Source organism: Alexandromys fortis, unplaced genomic scaffold (genome assembly GCF_014885135.2).
Source record: "Alexandromys fortis isolate MF-2015 unplaced genomic scaffold, M_Fortis_MF-2015_v1.1 scaffold_86, whole genome shotgun sequence".
NCBI lineage: Eukaryota > Metazoa > Chordata > Mammalia > Rodentia > Cricetidae > Alexandromys > Alexandromys fortis.
The window spans coordinates 2151767-2166256 of record NW_026067965.1 but is presented as its reverse complement, the minus strand read 5'-3'; the positions used below and the strand labels follow the sequence as shown (position 1 = coordinate 2166256).

Genomic DNA, 14490 nt, shown 5'->3' with positions numbered 1-14490 from the left:
AATTTGCTGTCAATCTTTGCTTTAATAGAGGAATTACATCAATACTTCACATTACACGTATGAAGCCAAACAACACTCAGTTGTTTACAACCTCAAACCTTACTCCCAGTATACATTCCAATAAATTTATTCTGTAAAACAATACATTTTTTTGTTGTTTTTGATTTTTTTTACAGTAAACTTTTGAGCTACAAACCTCAAACATACACGGAAGATGTTCCAAGGACAAGCATAACAGAGCGGATGAAACCCAAACTGACTAATGTGTTCTCACAGTATAAGCTGGCATAAAAATAAATAAGACTCTCTATTATCACAATAGCGACAATAATGTACACATAATAATCATTTGTGGATGAAAGTTAACTACTCTAATTCTAGTTCCAAAAGAAAAGTCTATGTTAAAGTCTGCATCAAGAGTCAATGTTTTGTCTGTTTCCCACAGTGCTCTTGCTGATTTCAGCTGTCAAGTGTAAAGTCAGTCATTACCTTGATTGATTAGCTCAAATCATATTGGCATTGGGAAAAATAAATCCTTGCTTTATTTGGGTATAACACAAAAGACTCACTAGGTTCACATACAGACTCAGGTTGTGCACACAGCAACATGAGTTGAGAAGCGTGAGTTTCAACTATCTACTTCTAATACAGGACAGGAACTGTACAGTATGGTTAAAGTTTACACATGGCCTTCAGACTGAGAGATGACTTTAACTCCACTCCAATATACAAACAGTATGTATCTAGGAGTTAGCTCTTGGGTTCTGTTAGGAAGAAAATCCCATCCTTAAGTATTATGCTGAGTAGTCATCTAAAAATATGAATTACTATTTAACTGAGTATTTGATGGTGGTGGGGTAGAGGCAGGCAGCTGATGATCAAAACTGCCTTGGAAAAGGAGCTTAGACATGGAAAAGTCTGTGCAAAAATCTTGATAATTCTTAGTGGTTAAGGGAAACTTCATGCAACCGAATAACATAAAATTAAGTCAATAACCTTAAAAAAGGTCAAAGTGTCTTTTTTTTCCTTCAGACCAGAGAGGAATGTGACTATGCACACACACTGGGTGGGTTCTGTCAGTGACAACAAAGACTATGTGTTGGTTCATAGCAAATCCAAGAATTAGACAATCAAACATTTAACCTTCTTGTGGTTTCTCTCAATATGCAGCATTCATTACGGTAGTTAGGTCTGTAAAAAAGCAAATAAAACAAGCCTTAGATGAGCTAGGACACTAACGAGGGGAGCTATCCACACTTCTGGGGCACAGCACTATTTTTCTGAGGTTTGAGTCAGCATCAGCATTATGGCAGCAGCAATACTTAGCAAGACAGCGTCAGAGGCTTTGCTTTTTATCTAGCAAAAAGTTAAAGGCAATTTCTTGGCATTCTGTTGTAACAACAACAACAACAAAGAAAACCCTGAAGAGTAAACTTTTGTCAGTGGGGTGTGGTGGTGCCTGCCTTTGATCCTCGCACTTAGGAGGCAGAGACAGGTGGATCTCTGTGTTCCAGGACAGCCAGGGCTACACAGAGAAACAACCCTGTCTCAAAAACAAAAGCCAAACAAAACAAAACCAAAGTAAACTGTCTACTCTCTGCAGCAGTGTGCATGTTGTGCCCCTCAAGGACATGTCTACTGCTGGTACACATGGGTGCACACAGGTAACCGAAATACTTTAGTTACTTGGTATACATGGCATAACAAGTTACAAAAGCTAACAGCATCAGTGTGCCTAGTCTCTGCTTTGTGCTTCTGAAGAAAGAATACAAGATGAAACAAAGTCTAATTCTCTTTTAACATTATACAGCATAGATGTGGCAAAATTAAATATTCCTGTTTCATAAAAATTAAATTTTAATTTAGTCTTGTATTTTATTTTTTTTAGTGTGTGTGTGTGTGTGTGTTTGTGTGTGCTCACTACAGTGCACACATGAAGGTCAGATGACAACTGACAGGAGTAGGTTCTCTCCTATCATGTGGATCTGGGTTCAAGACTCAGGTCCTCAGACTTGGTGGCAAGTAACTTTATCCACTGAGTCCTCTTGTAGACCCAAGAATTGCATTTAAACTGAGATTCTACTTTAAATTGTGTCAGATTATATTTCCCCAACGAGATGCTATTTTTTGTTTTCCATCTCATTAACCTAAAAATATTAACTTTTAGTTCTCAAGGGATGGATAAAAAAGGGAAATCAGACCCCACATATTTTCCCCTAAAGCAGCTTGAGTTACTTCATAGATAACTCAAGCAACACACATGCATGTGGCATGTTCCCGCTTACCCAAAGCCAATCAAGTCACTACAGGACCTTCACAAGGAGAGAAGGTCATCCGCAGAGGGCAGGGAGAGACTTCTTAACTTTCTCTGCCCCTGCCCCAAACAGGGAAGCTAGTGATCTTTATTTTTTAAATCATATTTACAACCTGTGAATCTGAAAAATACAATGCCTGGTAATTGATTTATTTATTAATAAATAAAAATACTAGACATGATTATACTCACATATACTTTGGAGGACTCTCTCTTCTTTCAGAGGGAGAAAGATGCCCAAATAATAAAAAAATTATTATTCAACCAAAGAAACCTTTAAAAGTATATTTTATTAATATAATGTGAAAGGCAATAAATCCTATGTCTATGCGACAGGAAGTCCACACTAAAGGCTACTGTGAAGCAGATCCAGCAGAGGTTTCAGAGGAGTGCCAATGCACTGAGAGGTGACGGCCCCAGTGCGAGCACTTCAGGAGCACACCTATTTTTAAATAAGGCACTGTCAAACGGGGGCTTGTGGATCAGCTGCGGAGGCTACAGCTTTAAATACTCACGCCAGCTACCGTCCTCTTCTAGTCACCCTAACTCAGGGTGGTGTCCATACTGGACACAGCGCTCTGGCTATCTGCCAGGCCTGACACTTCCTCTACCCAAAGAGTCAATGTGGTGCTCATGCTTTGTGATCCCCTTCCGTGCCTTCCATGGCTATGCTGACTGACATCTAGAGGAGCCAATCAGAATCCCCTTGAGGTACTTTAATGGGAGGCACACTGAAAAAGGCTGTACTGGGCAGCAAAGCTAATGGATACCCAAAATACGGCAGGCAGAAGCCAAAAGGATTTTCTCATGGGAGTATAATTTTTATGTGAAAAAAATTGATGTTAAGATTTGGATATTTGGTGAACTGAGCAGTAAGATATCTCACCCTGGGAGGGATGGCCATTTATCAGCAAGGAAATAAACAAGAAATGCTGTGAGGACACAGTGCTGGGGAGACAGACGAGCAGAGCTGCCGTGGAATCTGTATGGAGGTTTTCAGAAGACTATGGACAAAGGCTGGGGAGGTGGATTCGCAAGGGAAGTGCCTGCTGCTCAGCATGAGGACTGAGTGGATCCCCAGCACCAGGGCAGCTGGGGACAGCAGTGTATGGTGGCAATGCCAGTGCTTGTGGAGGAAGCAGAGATGGCTGGGGGCACTAGCCAGCCAGCCTGCAAAGTCTGTGAGTTTAAGGCTCAGTGAGAAATTGTCTTTTTTTTTTTTTCTTTTAAAAGGTTGAGAGTGATGGAGAATTTCAATGCTGCCCTCTGGTATACACATGCGCAGGCATGCATACAAATTAAACAACAGCAACAACAAAAAGACAGAATTACTGCTGATCATATATACCACTTCTGAATTCACACACAAAGACTCAAAGCATACAGCAGAGGTACCTGTACACCATGTTTACTGTGGCACTTACTCACAATAGCCCAGTCATGGAACCATGCTAGGGTCTATGAAAGGATAAAGAAAACCTGACACACACAGACACACATACAAGTTTTAGTCAGTCAAAAAAATGAAACTATGCTGTTTGAAGGAAAATGACTGGAACAAAACGATATAAATAAGACTTAGACAAATAAGGCTTTTAAAAAAATCACATGCAGATTCTAGATTTAAAAAGGGAAAGGGAGAAAGTGGAGGTAGGAGGGGACCAGGCCTGGATAAACATAATAATAGTGTATATGGATAAAAACTTCCTAATGAATCTGTGTGGTTATTATACACTAATAAAAACTTTAGAATTGATCACTTTATGAAAATATAGTGACTCTAATTCCTAAGAAAAACAGTATTTGTTGCTAGTGATTAAAAATTGATTATTTAAGTGAAAAGTATAATTTTTAGTCCTCCATTGATTGATAGCTTCTTGACGTTTAAAGACTTGTAAAAGTCAGTAGTATTTAGAGAATGACTAAAACATACCACAAAGGTCAGCATTTGAGGAAGTAGTAACCAGGATTTCTAAACAAGTAAAAGTTGTGTGAGATCCAAATGGTCTGAGGGATTGTGCTAAACAAAAACTTGACTAGTTCAGGTCCTGTCCTAGTTAGCAGCAGCTGTCACCTTGACACAGCCTAGGGCTATCTAAGGGGATCTCAAGCGAGAGACTACCCAGATCAGATTGTCTGTCTTGACTGCTGACTGATGTGGCAGGGCCCAGCCCACTGTGGCCAGCGCCATCCCCAGGCAGGTGGACCTGGGCTGTGAAAGGAAGCTAGCTGACCACACACCAGTGAGAGGCCAGTGCACAGGACAACAAGCAGCATGCCTTCACGGTTCCCGCTGCAAGCTCCTGCTTTGCTTGAGTTCCTGCCCTGACCTCTCTCAATGATGGATTATGGCCTGAAATGTAAGCTGAACAAACCCTTTCCTCTTCAAGTTGCTTTTGGTCAGTGTTTTATCACAGCAACAAAAGGAAACTAGACCAATTCCTAATGCGAGCACCTTCTAGGACACTACTATTCGTAAGATAGGAGATAAAAGGGCTAGAAAGAGGGGGAGAAATGATCCCTATATGCAGCTCACCATCCTATACTTAAAAAATCTCCAAGAATTCACCAAAAAAAAAAAAATCCTTAAACCAGATAAGCATTAAGTAGTGGGATGCAAAAACAACATACAGAAATCAGAAAACTTGCCACACACTGATCATGAGTTTGCTGAGAATCAGAGAACACCATCTTATCTATAATAGCTCCAAGAAAAGTAAAAAGCCCAGGAATAAATCTAACCAAGGAGGTAGGAGTCCTTCACAAGGAAACTTCATGACACTGAAGAAAGAACTGGAAACCAGGAGATGGCAGGGAATCTAAGCTCATGAATGGGCAGAATCCATACTGTGAAAATGGTTACATTACTGAAAGTGATACACATATCCAAATACAATTCCCATCAAAACTCTAAGGCATTGTTCAATGAATTAGAAAAGACAATCCTAAAATACATACAGAAACGTAAAGACCCCACAGCCTCAGTGATCTTAAACAGGAACAATAATGCTGAAGGTACAAAACCCACGATCTCAAACTATACTACAGAGACACACAAACTGCAGTCTCACCGCAAACACAGACATGAAGTCCAAGCGACTACAGAACAGAGGACCTGGAAATAAAACCACACAGACAGAGCACCCAGTTTTTATTTCTGTCAAAACATGTATTAGGAGGAAAGTGCCTTTTCAATAGTGGTTCTAGGAAAACTGGATACATTCCTGGAAGAGATAGAACTGAATCTGCACCCCACCCTGTACAGAAATAAAATCAAAATGGAATCAAAGATTTCTATGGAAGACCTAGTAATCTGAAAATGTTAGAGAAAACAGCATATGAAGTTGAGCGGAGAAAGTGGTGCCAAGAAATAGGGGAGGAACTGAAGGGGAGGAAACAGCAAGTGTTTGATCAAAACACATTGTATCTATGTACGCAACACTTTTTTTAAACTAAAAAAAAAAAGTGAAGAAAAGCACAGGCAGAGTATTTCAAGACACAGACAATGACTTTCTGAAGGCTTTGACAGACAATCCCAGGACTGGTAAATGGGATCATACCAAATCCACAAGCTCCTGTTACAGTAAAGGAAGAATAAGGAAGACGGAGAGCCAAGCAACAGTGGGAAAATCTTGGCCAGCTATACACTTCCCAGGGGATATCTAACGTAAAAGAAAATGCAAAACCCGAACACCAAAAACTCCAATTACTACATGAACATATTTTGGATTCCATAGTGTCCTCTTTCCGATGCAGCTCCCTGGCCTCAACCTCCTGACCCGAACTCCAGCTGAATTCACCTCTCTGTTCTCTGTGCCTGCACAGCTCAGTCTGCCTGGAGCAAACAGTCACTCCCTCTGCTTACTTCAAGTTCATGCCCACCAGCCCCAAGTGAGTCCCGCTTCCTTAGCAACCACCTCATTTCTCAAGCCCACTCACCCTCCTATTCTTCTCCAGGCCTTTTTAAACCTTTTCCCTTCTGTGAAACCTCAGCACTTTTCCTGCATTTCCTCAGGTCATGACCTTGTTTCTTTAGAAAATAGAAGCAATCGCAAGAATTTTTGATAAGCTTTCCTCCCAAGTCCCCAACTATGTGTATCTGTGCCCTAATACTCCCTCCCTCACGTGTACTCATCTTGTGCCTTTTCCCTTGTACAGGACACCGCTCCAGCAACTGTTCCTTTGATAATCCATCTGCTGAATCATTCTTAACAATCTGACATCAAGGTCATTTGACATTCTATCCCAGCTCACGGCTATTCCACATTTAAAATTAAGTTTAACATTATCTATCAGCTTTATGAAATACCATGACGTGTTAGAAAGCTACTGTAGCGTTGAGTGGGTAACTGACCAAAGGACACAAGAGAACCTAGTCAGAACCTTACGCTAGGGGCACATGATTTCAGCAGATGGTTACCATGGTTATTCTTAAAGACAGACAATTCTAACCACATGAAGAAAAGTGAGCAGCTAACTAAATAAAACTAAGGAAGTAATTTTTTTAAATCAAAAGAAAGTTAATAGATAAGACACAAATATTAAACAGTATCATACAGCATAAGCAAAGCCCTATAAAGAAGTTAAAAAAAAAGTCTAATGGGAAAACAGGCAGAACCCTGGAAATGTGTATCATGGAGCAGAAACACAGCCAGTTGGTAAGCATAAAGAGAGACATATGACTGATGACACTGCATTACAAATTCATACTGTATATAAATGACCATTTATATTGTCAAAAACCAAAATCAGATGACACCAAAATAATACGCTGTTGGCATTGTTGGTCTGAGCATAAACTGGCCAATCCTCCAGAAAGGGACTTGGTAAACCTGAAAGCCATAATCCTGGACTTCAGCTCCTCCAGCTCTAGTGCAAACTAAGAAAACTCGAGCATGTACACTAGGAGACAGAATGCTTATAGCAATATAATTTTGAACCGCCCAAAGCTGGAAATAGCACAAAAACCCATTAGCAGTAGACTGAATATATAAATTTGGCATACAGCCAACATTGTATGTTATATAACCTGAGCATTACACAGCACTGAAAAGTGAATAAGGGCTGGCAAGATGGCTTGGTGAGTAAAAGTACTTTTGCTAAGCCCAAGATCTGAGCTTGATCCCAGGATTCATGTGAGAATACAGATCCTTGAAAGTTGTCCTGGGACCTCCATACATGAACTATGTATGGCAAGCTGTAACAGCACCCCCCATGAGTAAGAACTTTAATTAAAAACAAAAAAAAAAATCAAACTTGCTGCTACATATAACCAAATAAATGAACTTAAAAGCACAGCAGTGAGTAAATACCATCATTAAATGTTTATAAACAAGCCACACGGAACAATGTTAATAAAAATTGAAATAGGAACTTGTTTGTTTTTCGAGACGGGTTCTCTGTGTAGCCCTGGCTATCCTCGAACTAGAAAATCCACCTGCCTCTGCCCCCCAAGCGCTGGAATTAGAGGCATACCCCCGCCCCCGTGGATGTAGGAGAGCTCTAGGAGAGGGAGGGGAACAGAAGAGAACGGTGACTGGTGAGAGTCGGGAGGAGAGAAGAGCCGCATGGTACTAAGTGCTGCGAGAGAAGGGGACTTGAAGGAGAAGAAGGCCAAGCTGGTGGTGCACCCTATAGACCCAGCACTCAAGAGGTTCAAGCATGAGTAATATGAATTTGAGGCCAGCTTGAGCTGCACAGTGAGTACTAGGTCAGACGGGGCATACAGCAAGACCCTGTTTCAAAAGCTGAGAGGAGGAAAAAGAGGTGGAGGTTGCAGAAGCCTAACCTGTGTGGTGTGAGTAAGGGAACAACCAAGTGTACTTGGAGAGTAATGGCAGGCGAGTGGGATGAAGAGGGAAAGCTGACAGGCAAGCGGGACCGGTGTGGACAGGCGAGAATGGACAGAGAACCAGTTGAACAGAGGAGCGGCGCCCTTCCCAGGCTCCACGGCTCACCCACAATTTCATCAAGGGCAGTTGCTGGGAGTCAGTGCTGTTGGGCCAGAGCTGTGCTCTCAAGTGCTCAGCCTTCATAGGTTATTCCGTGACGACAACTGGTCTACAGAGAAAAGTGCTATGGGAAAGGCCCTGGTGCACAAATTCCCTTCCTACCACTTTCACAAATGTGGACCTGCCTGCAATGCCAAAGTCAACAGAAGTCAACTAGAGTCAAAGTAAGTCCTGTGAGTCTTTTAAATATCAGCACTCAGATCCAGCTTGAATACTTATATTCTAATTTGGATATGCTACTGACTTTGTGAGTAAAGAAACAGAGCTGTTAAATCTCAATTTCAGTAACTTGCAAACTACTTTAAAATACTTGTAGTTGCTAAAGTAGTTTGAAAAAGAACAAATATTCAGAGCTCCAATTTTCCAGGAAGGTACAGTTTCCACGTGGCTCTCTTTTGTCCTCAGACTCTAAACATCTGACTGCTCATTCAGGTTTGTGAATGGACACAACAAACCGCATGTCTACTAAGGCTAAGCCATGGACACTGACTCCAAAGGGCAATGTCTTCTAGGTTAGCAGGAGATAAGGAAATCATCAGCACATCCTCACCCCTTCACCGGCTTTCTGCAAGTCTGAAGTTGTGTTTCTTGTGTCATTGCCTGCGTCTCCGCCCTCAGAGCTGCTTTTGTTTTCCTCTTCTTTGCAGTCTTTATCATCTTCATCTCCTGGAGATTTTCGGGACTGTTTAGAAGACTTCTAAATATTAAAAGTTAAAAATCAGAGTCAAAAGCAGAGCTCCAGCAAATGCACAAACATAAGTAAAGAGGTGCATTAGTAGCTGGTTTGCATATCGCCTGACTCGATGGAGGACATACACAACACATTCAGTGTGCCAAGGCTGGACTAGGTGCTGCTGGACAAGTCGTTTTACTTCTCTGGGCCTAGAGTAACTAGCTGGAAAGGAAGCAGATACGGGCTAGACAACCACCTTATTATCGCAAGAAATATGATATTAAAACTTGGACTCTACAGACACCCACAGCATGACTAAACACAACTGGGTGAGGACCTACCACCTTAGTAGATGTCAGAACTGAAAGTCACCTTATAGCAATAGAAACCAAGGTCCCGAGAGTCGGGGTGAACTTCCCGAGACAGCACATGGCATTGAAGGCAGAAGACCTTGTGCTGTTTGACCAGGGACAGACTCAGAAAGACTCTGACAAAGCCTTCCCACCACAGCATGACACTGACAGTCTAATCTTTAAACTATGGGTAATTACTTAATAACCAAGGGAACACTGGCGAGCCAGGGCGTTTTCTTTGTCATCTTCCCTTTGAAATCAAATTATAGTTTGCAGCAGAAGTTGCCTGGCAGAATAGTACTAAAGCTAGAAAAATATGGCTTCAACTGTACTTTTTATATATGATGGTGAGATGTTACATTTTTAACATTTCCCTTTAAAGGACTTTTTTGGAAGTTTTAGAATTATATGTATTTATTGTGTATGAGGATGTATTTGTATGGGTGTATGCACCTGCCACAGCATGTGTGGAGGTCAGAGAATATCCTTAGGAACTAGTTCTCTCCTTCCATCATGTGGTTCCTGAGCTGGTCATCAGGCTTGGTGGCAACTGCTGTTACCAACTGAGTGACCATGATGATTCCTCTTAAGCAGTTTTTTTTTTTTTTTAAGTAAAAAGCAAGTTTAATTACAAGCATATAAACAATCAACAATGACTAATGGGCTTGTGTGAATGAAGCTAAGCTGTATGTCCAAATGCAGTCCCTTTAACATGTTCTGAACTTGACCAGCTTGCCCTTCTATCTATTAAATCTGTATTTCTCTTAAGAAGTTTTAATGGTTGGGCTTGTAGCTCGGTTAGTAGTGCTTGACTAGCATGCAGGAAACCCTGGGTTTGATCCCCAGCACTATATATACTGGGCATGAGGATGGATATCTGTCATCTCAGCCCTCAGAAGATAGAGGAGGAGGCTCAAAAGTTCAACAACATGATTGGGTTACATATGAGTTTGACACCAACCTGGGCTACATGAGGCCATTTCTCTAGAGGAAAAAAGGAAGGTGAGGAGAAATACTTTTAGATCAATCTCCAAATACTTTAAAAACAAAAACTAAGGTAAATTGACTAACCCAATAATTTTTTGGCTTTCCAGAAATGAATTAGCAAATTGGAATCTTCTCATACAATCAGATTTTAAAAATTATTTTGTATGTGTGTGGTACAGGGGCAGTTGTGCTTGTGAGCAACCCAATGTGAGCGATGAGAACTGAACTCTGGTTCTCTACAAGAACAAGCGCTTTCAACCTCTGAGCATCTCTCCAGTCCCTTACATATATGTTTTTTTAAATGCAAAGATTGGCTGGAGAGATGGCTGTGGTTAAAAGAGCTTACTTGCAGAGGACCTGGGTTCACTTCCCAGCACTGATATAGTGGCTAACAACCACTCATAATTCCAGTTTCAGGGGATCCAATTTCCCATTCTGGTCTGCATGCAATACACACACGTGTTGTACATACAAACATGCAGGCAGCACACACATGAAATAAACCTAAAATACAAAGAGAAAGTTCTTCTAGTTACAGAACACATAAATAGATTGCTTCTATTTTACTTGATTAAAACTACCAACCATAGCCAAACTGTTAGTTTAAAATGCTATCGTTTTTACCTTTTTAGATTGAGGTATCCTCAAGTAACAGTGCTGACCTCCACTCTTAGCCGAACGTAGAACATCATAATATATATAAATGTCTGTGCAGGTTGTTTGTAAGTAACCCTGAGTTTATGCTTCTCAGCACTTAGCATGATACAAACACCAAGTCTCACACCAACGAGAGCCAGGGCATTTTTAGACATCTCCTAATGAGTGACAATAGTATCTTCGCAGAAAATCTGGCTGCAAAACTAACTCTGTAAAGCTCTTCAGATCATAAGTCCTGTAAGTTTCTTTTAAATTAGTGTTTATCATCTGTTTTATCAGTGTGGACTTGAATTAGTTTTATGTTTAACTGTTGTTCTGCTAACTAAAATTCTTGCTCTTTTAGCATTTTTACTAATTTGTTTTAAGGATCTGATAAGCCTTAACCATAAATTATTTGCATAAAATACTTGTAATTTACAGTTTTCTAGTTTCTGCTAGTTATTGGTTAACATGAACCAGCTATACACTTGTTAAAAGATAAGTCACTTTCCTCAGACCTGCTGTACTTTGGTTTTTTATTTTGATTATTGAGTTTTTTTCCCCTCACAGGTAAATGCAATCCTGTAGATAGAGGAGATATGAGACAATCCTTTTACATAACTGGATGTTACAGAAGGTTTACAGACTACTAGTTTTCAAGAACAAAGTAGACTATTCAATTTTAAGAGAAATTCATGTATTCAAAAAAAAAAAAAAAAACACTGGGACTCCAGAGAGAGTAACAGGGCTACAGCAGGAAGTGGTTCTCCCAGTGTCGCTTCTGTGTCAGCCGACCTATCAACTAGATTCCCAGCCTTTCCGCAAAGTTCTGGAACAGCAGTTCTGGGACCTTAAGGCATGTCAACAGCAATTCATAGGATTCTGATCTATGTGACAGTTGAGATGCACTGTGTTATTAACAGGAAAAAGGTACAGTCTGACCGGGCTTCTAGCTACCTGGAATCACATCATTTCAGAGCTTGGAGCAGAAAGACCACCATGAGTTCAAGGCTTGTCTGCGATATGTATTCAGTTTCAGGCTAGGCTGGATCACAGAGACAGACCCTCTACAAAGAAAACAAACTAACTAACAAAAAACAAGCAAACAAAAAATCCAAACATCTTACCTCCACTTCAACACACAAATGTATATAAAAAAGTTAGAATTCTGGGCTGGGTACTAAGTAGCTCAGGTGGTAGAGTATTAGCCTAGCATGTACAAGGAGTTTTAATTCCTAGCATTGTGGAAAGCCAGCAACAGTGAAAAAATAAACATAGTTCTTAAGTGATCATGAAAATTTCAATTAAATAAAAAGTTAATTCTAATTAATTAAAATTAAACAATCCCTTAAATGGTAAATTTCAGGCTTCACCTTTACTGCTGTAAAGTGCTAACTCTACCCTAACTATGAGTCTTGGTACTGTTGATTGTGGAAACATGCAATGAAATAGTGACATTTAAAGGCAACATGTCCATTGTTAAGTCTTTGAAGCCTTATGTAGCTTTTACATAATTTAAGGTTGCAAACACATTCCATACAAGCTCAGCAGGTAATCAATTAAGTAGAAATTCAAATGAATGTTTAAGGAAAACACAAATGCTAAAAGAAATTCAACTTAAAACTAACCAACTTTATCCTCACCAAAAGTAATCATTTGTTTGCTTGTGTGTGTGTGTGTGTGTGTGCATGTGTCCAATTTCTCCTACCCCCTCCCCACTATTTTCCCCTCCTAACTACATGTGCTTGTGCTTTTTTTTTAAAAAAAAAATTTAATACTCATTGCATACATTTAGTGCTGCCTATATATAGAACACAACGGTCTCAAAAGGGCCTGAATCTACCTTCTATTTTTAGGTAGGGTCTCTTACTGGACTCCCTCATTGGGCTAGACTGGGTGACCAGCAAGCCCCTTCCAGGGATCATCCTGTCTCACCTACCCTGCCAGCTCGGGGGTTACAGCCACATGGGCCCCGATTTCAGGTGGGTGCTAGGTTATCTAGACTTGGTCCTCATTCTTGTGCAGTAAGCATTTTACCTACTGAACCATCTCTCCAGCCCTTGTAGTAGTCACTAAGATACATAGTGAATCACACAACATAGGATATAACAATGAATGGGTATCATTTTAGCTATATGTTAGTAGGTAGATTTTAACAACTGCCAAAGTCAAATCCTAATTGTATGAGAAGCTCTTGGTACTTGTTTTCTCAGGGGTTCCGAATCATATAGAGGGAATAAATACAAGAATCGAAATAGAAATAATTTCAAGAGTTCAATCATGTGACAAACTCTACTGAATCTTGAACTAATCTTAGCTCCTCAAGGATCCATTTCTCTTACTTTCAGCTTACTTTCAAAAGTTTTCACAAATTTCAGGGTATTTTTGACTTCGTATCTGAAGTACCGTATAGCAAACCTACTCCTTCCCTTTGTAAATCTGCCATCGCGTCACTGCTGCTACATCTGGAACAGAACCTGGACCCATTCACCGACACCGCTTGCAAGTTTGCACTGTTGAGCATTCACCTGTGTCTCTGTGCTCCAGATCTAAGGGTACCTGTGCTTTCTGTTTTCTTCCTCTTTTAATAATTTACATTTGTTTATTATTTACTTGTTTATTGTGCCCCCTCTCCCTTTCGATGGAGTCGGAATCCTCAGTCCTGCATACCCAGTTTAACTCAATGTCTGGTACGGATGCACCCTACAGTATTATGTTTAACCTTCCTCCTTCAACTAAGCATGCAGTACATTCAGGGCAATCAGCTGTGCCTCCCCGAGTACCTCAGGGCTTCTGCCTTTCTGCCTCTAGAGTTTTTAGTGTGTATGTGGGGGTGGCGGAGGGGATGTGGCTGAATCACATGTTCTAGGTTAGCACTTTGCCAAGGAACTATACCTCCTACCCAGATGAAAGCCTTTAGTGAACATGCATGAGACATGAATAGTGGGAGGGAGGTTGTCAGTGACCTTTGAAGTGTAGGACTTTTTCCGTTTTGAGCCTCCTTTCTCATTCTTCCTTTTGCCTTTTCCATCTTCTACTCTATCGCCTTCCTCCTCGCTGCTTGCATCTGCGGTATTTCCACCTTCTCCCTCAGTTTCTGAAGAGCTCTGCTGCTGAATTGTCTAAGGGGAAAAAAAAAATCAGCCAATTACATTTTGGAAAAAAAAAAGAACACAAACTGTGGAAACAATCACTCTGCTTAAATTTCAAAGACTTTGGCCTACTTCTAACATTTTAAAATAAAGAACTATTTTATGACAGCCAGGCATAGTGGCACACATCTCTAGTTCCAGCTGAGGCTGAGGTAGGAGGGTTGCTTGTGGTCAAGAATTTGAAGCTAATCTCAGCAGCATGGGTAATCCTGATTCAATTAATGACCCAAATGACTGTCAGAGTCAATTTTTCAATGGCCACTTAACTCAGACTCTCTGGGCAAGACTTGGTACTTAATCAAAAAAAAAAAACTGCTGCTATAGCCAAAGAAGAACTCTGACTTCAAACGAATGGAAGGTAAGT

General features: G+C 40.6%; 1 protein-coding gene across 1 annotated transcript in view; it reads right to left on the bottom strand.

The window, feature by feature from the left end:
• Nucleotides 1-111: 111 nt before the first annotated feature.
• The window catches only part of Hdgfl3 (HDGF like 3), a 50213-nt gene continuing 35834 nt past the window's right edge, over nt 112-14490 (bottom strand). Inside the window, exons 4-6 of the mRNA XM_050154022.1 lie at nt 13941-14096; nt 8876-9022; nt 112-1191 (exon numbers count right to left, since the gene is read on the bottom strand). Coding sequence (XP_050009979.1) covers nt 1186-1191; nt 8876-9022; nt 13941-14096 — 309 coding nt within the window. The 3' untranslated portion in view covers nt 112-1185. The remainder of the gene's footprint in view (nt 1192-8875; nt 9023-13940; nt 14097-14490) is intronic.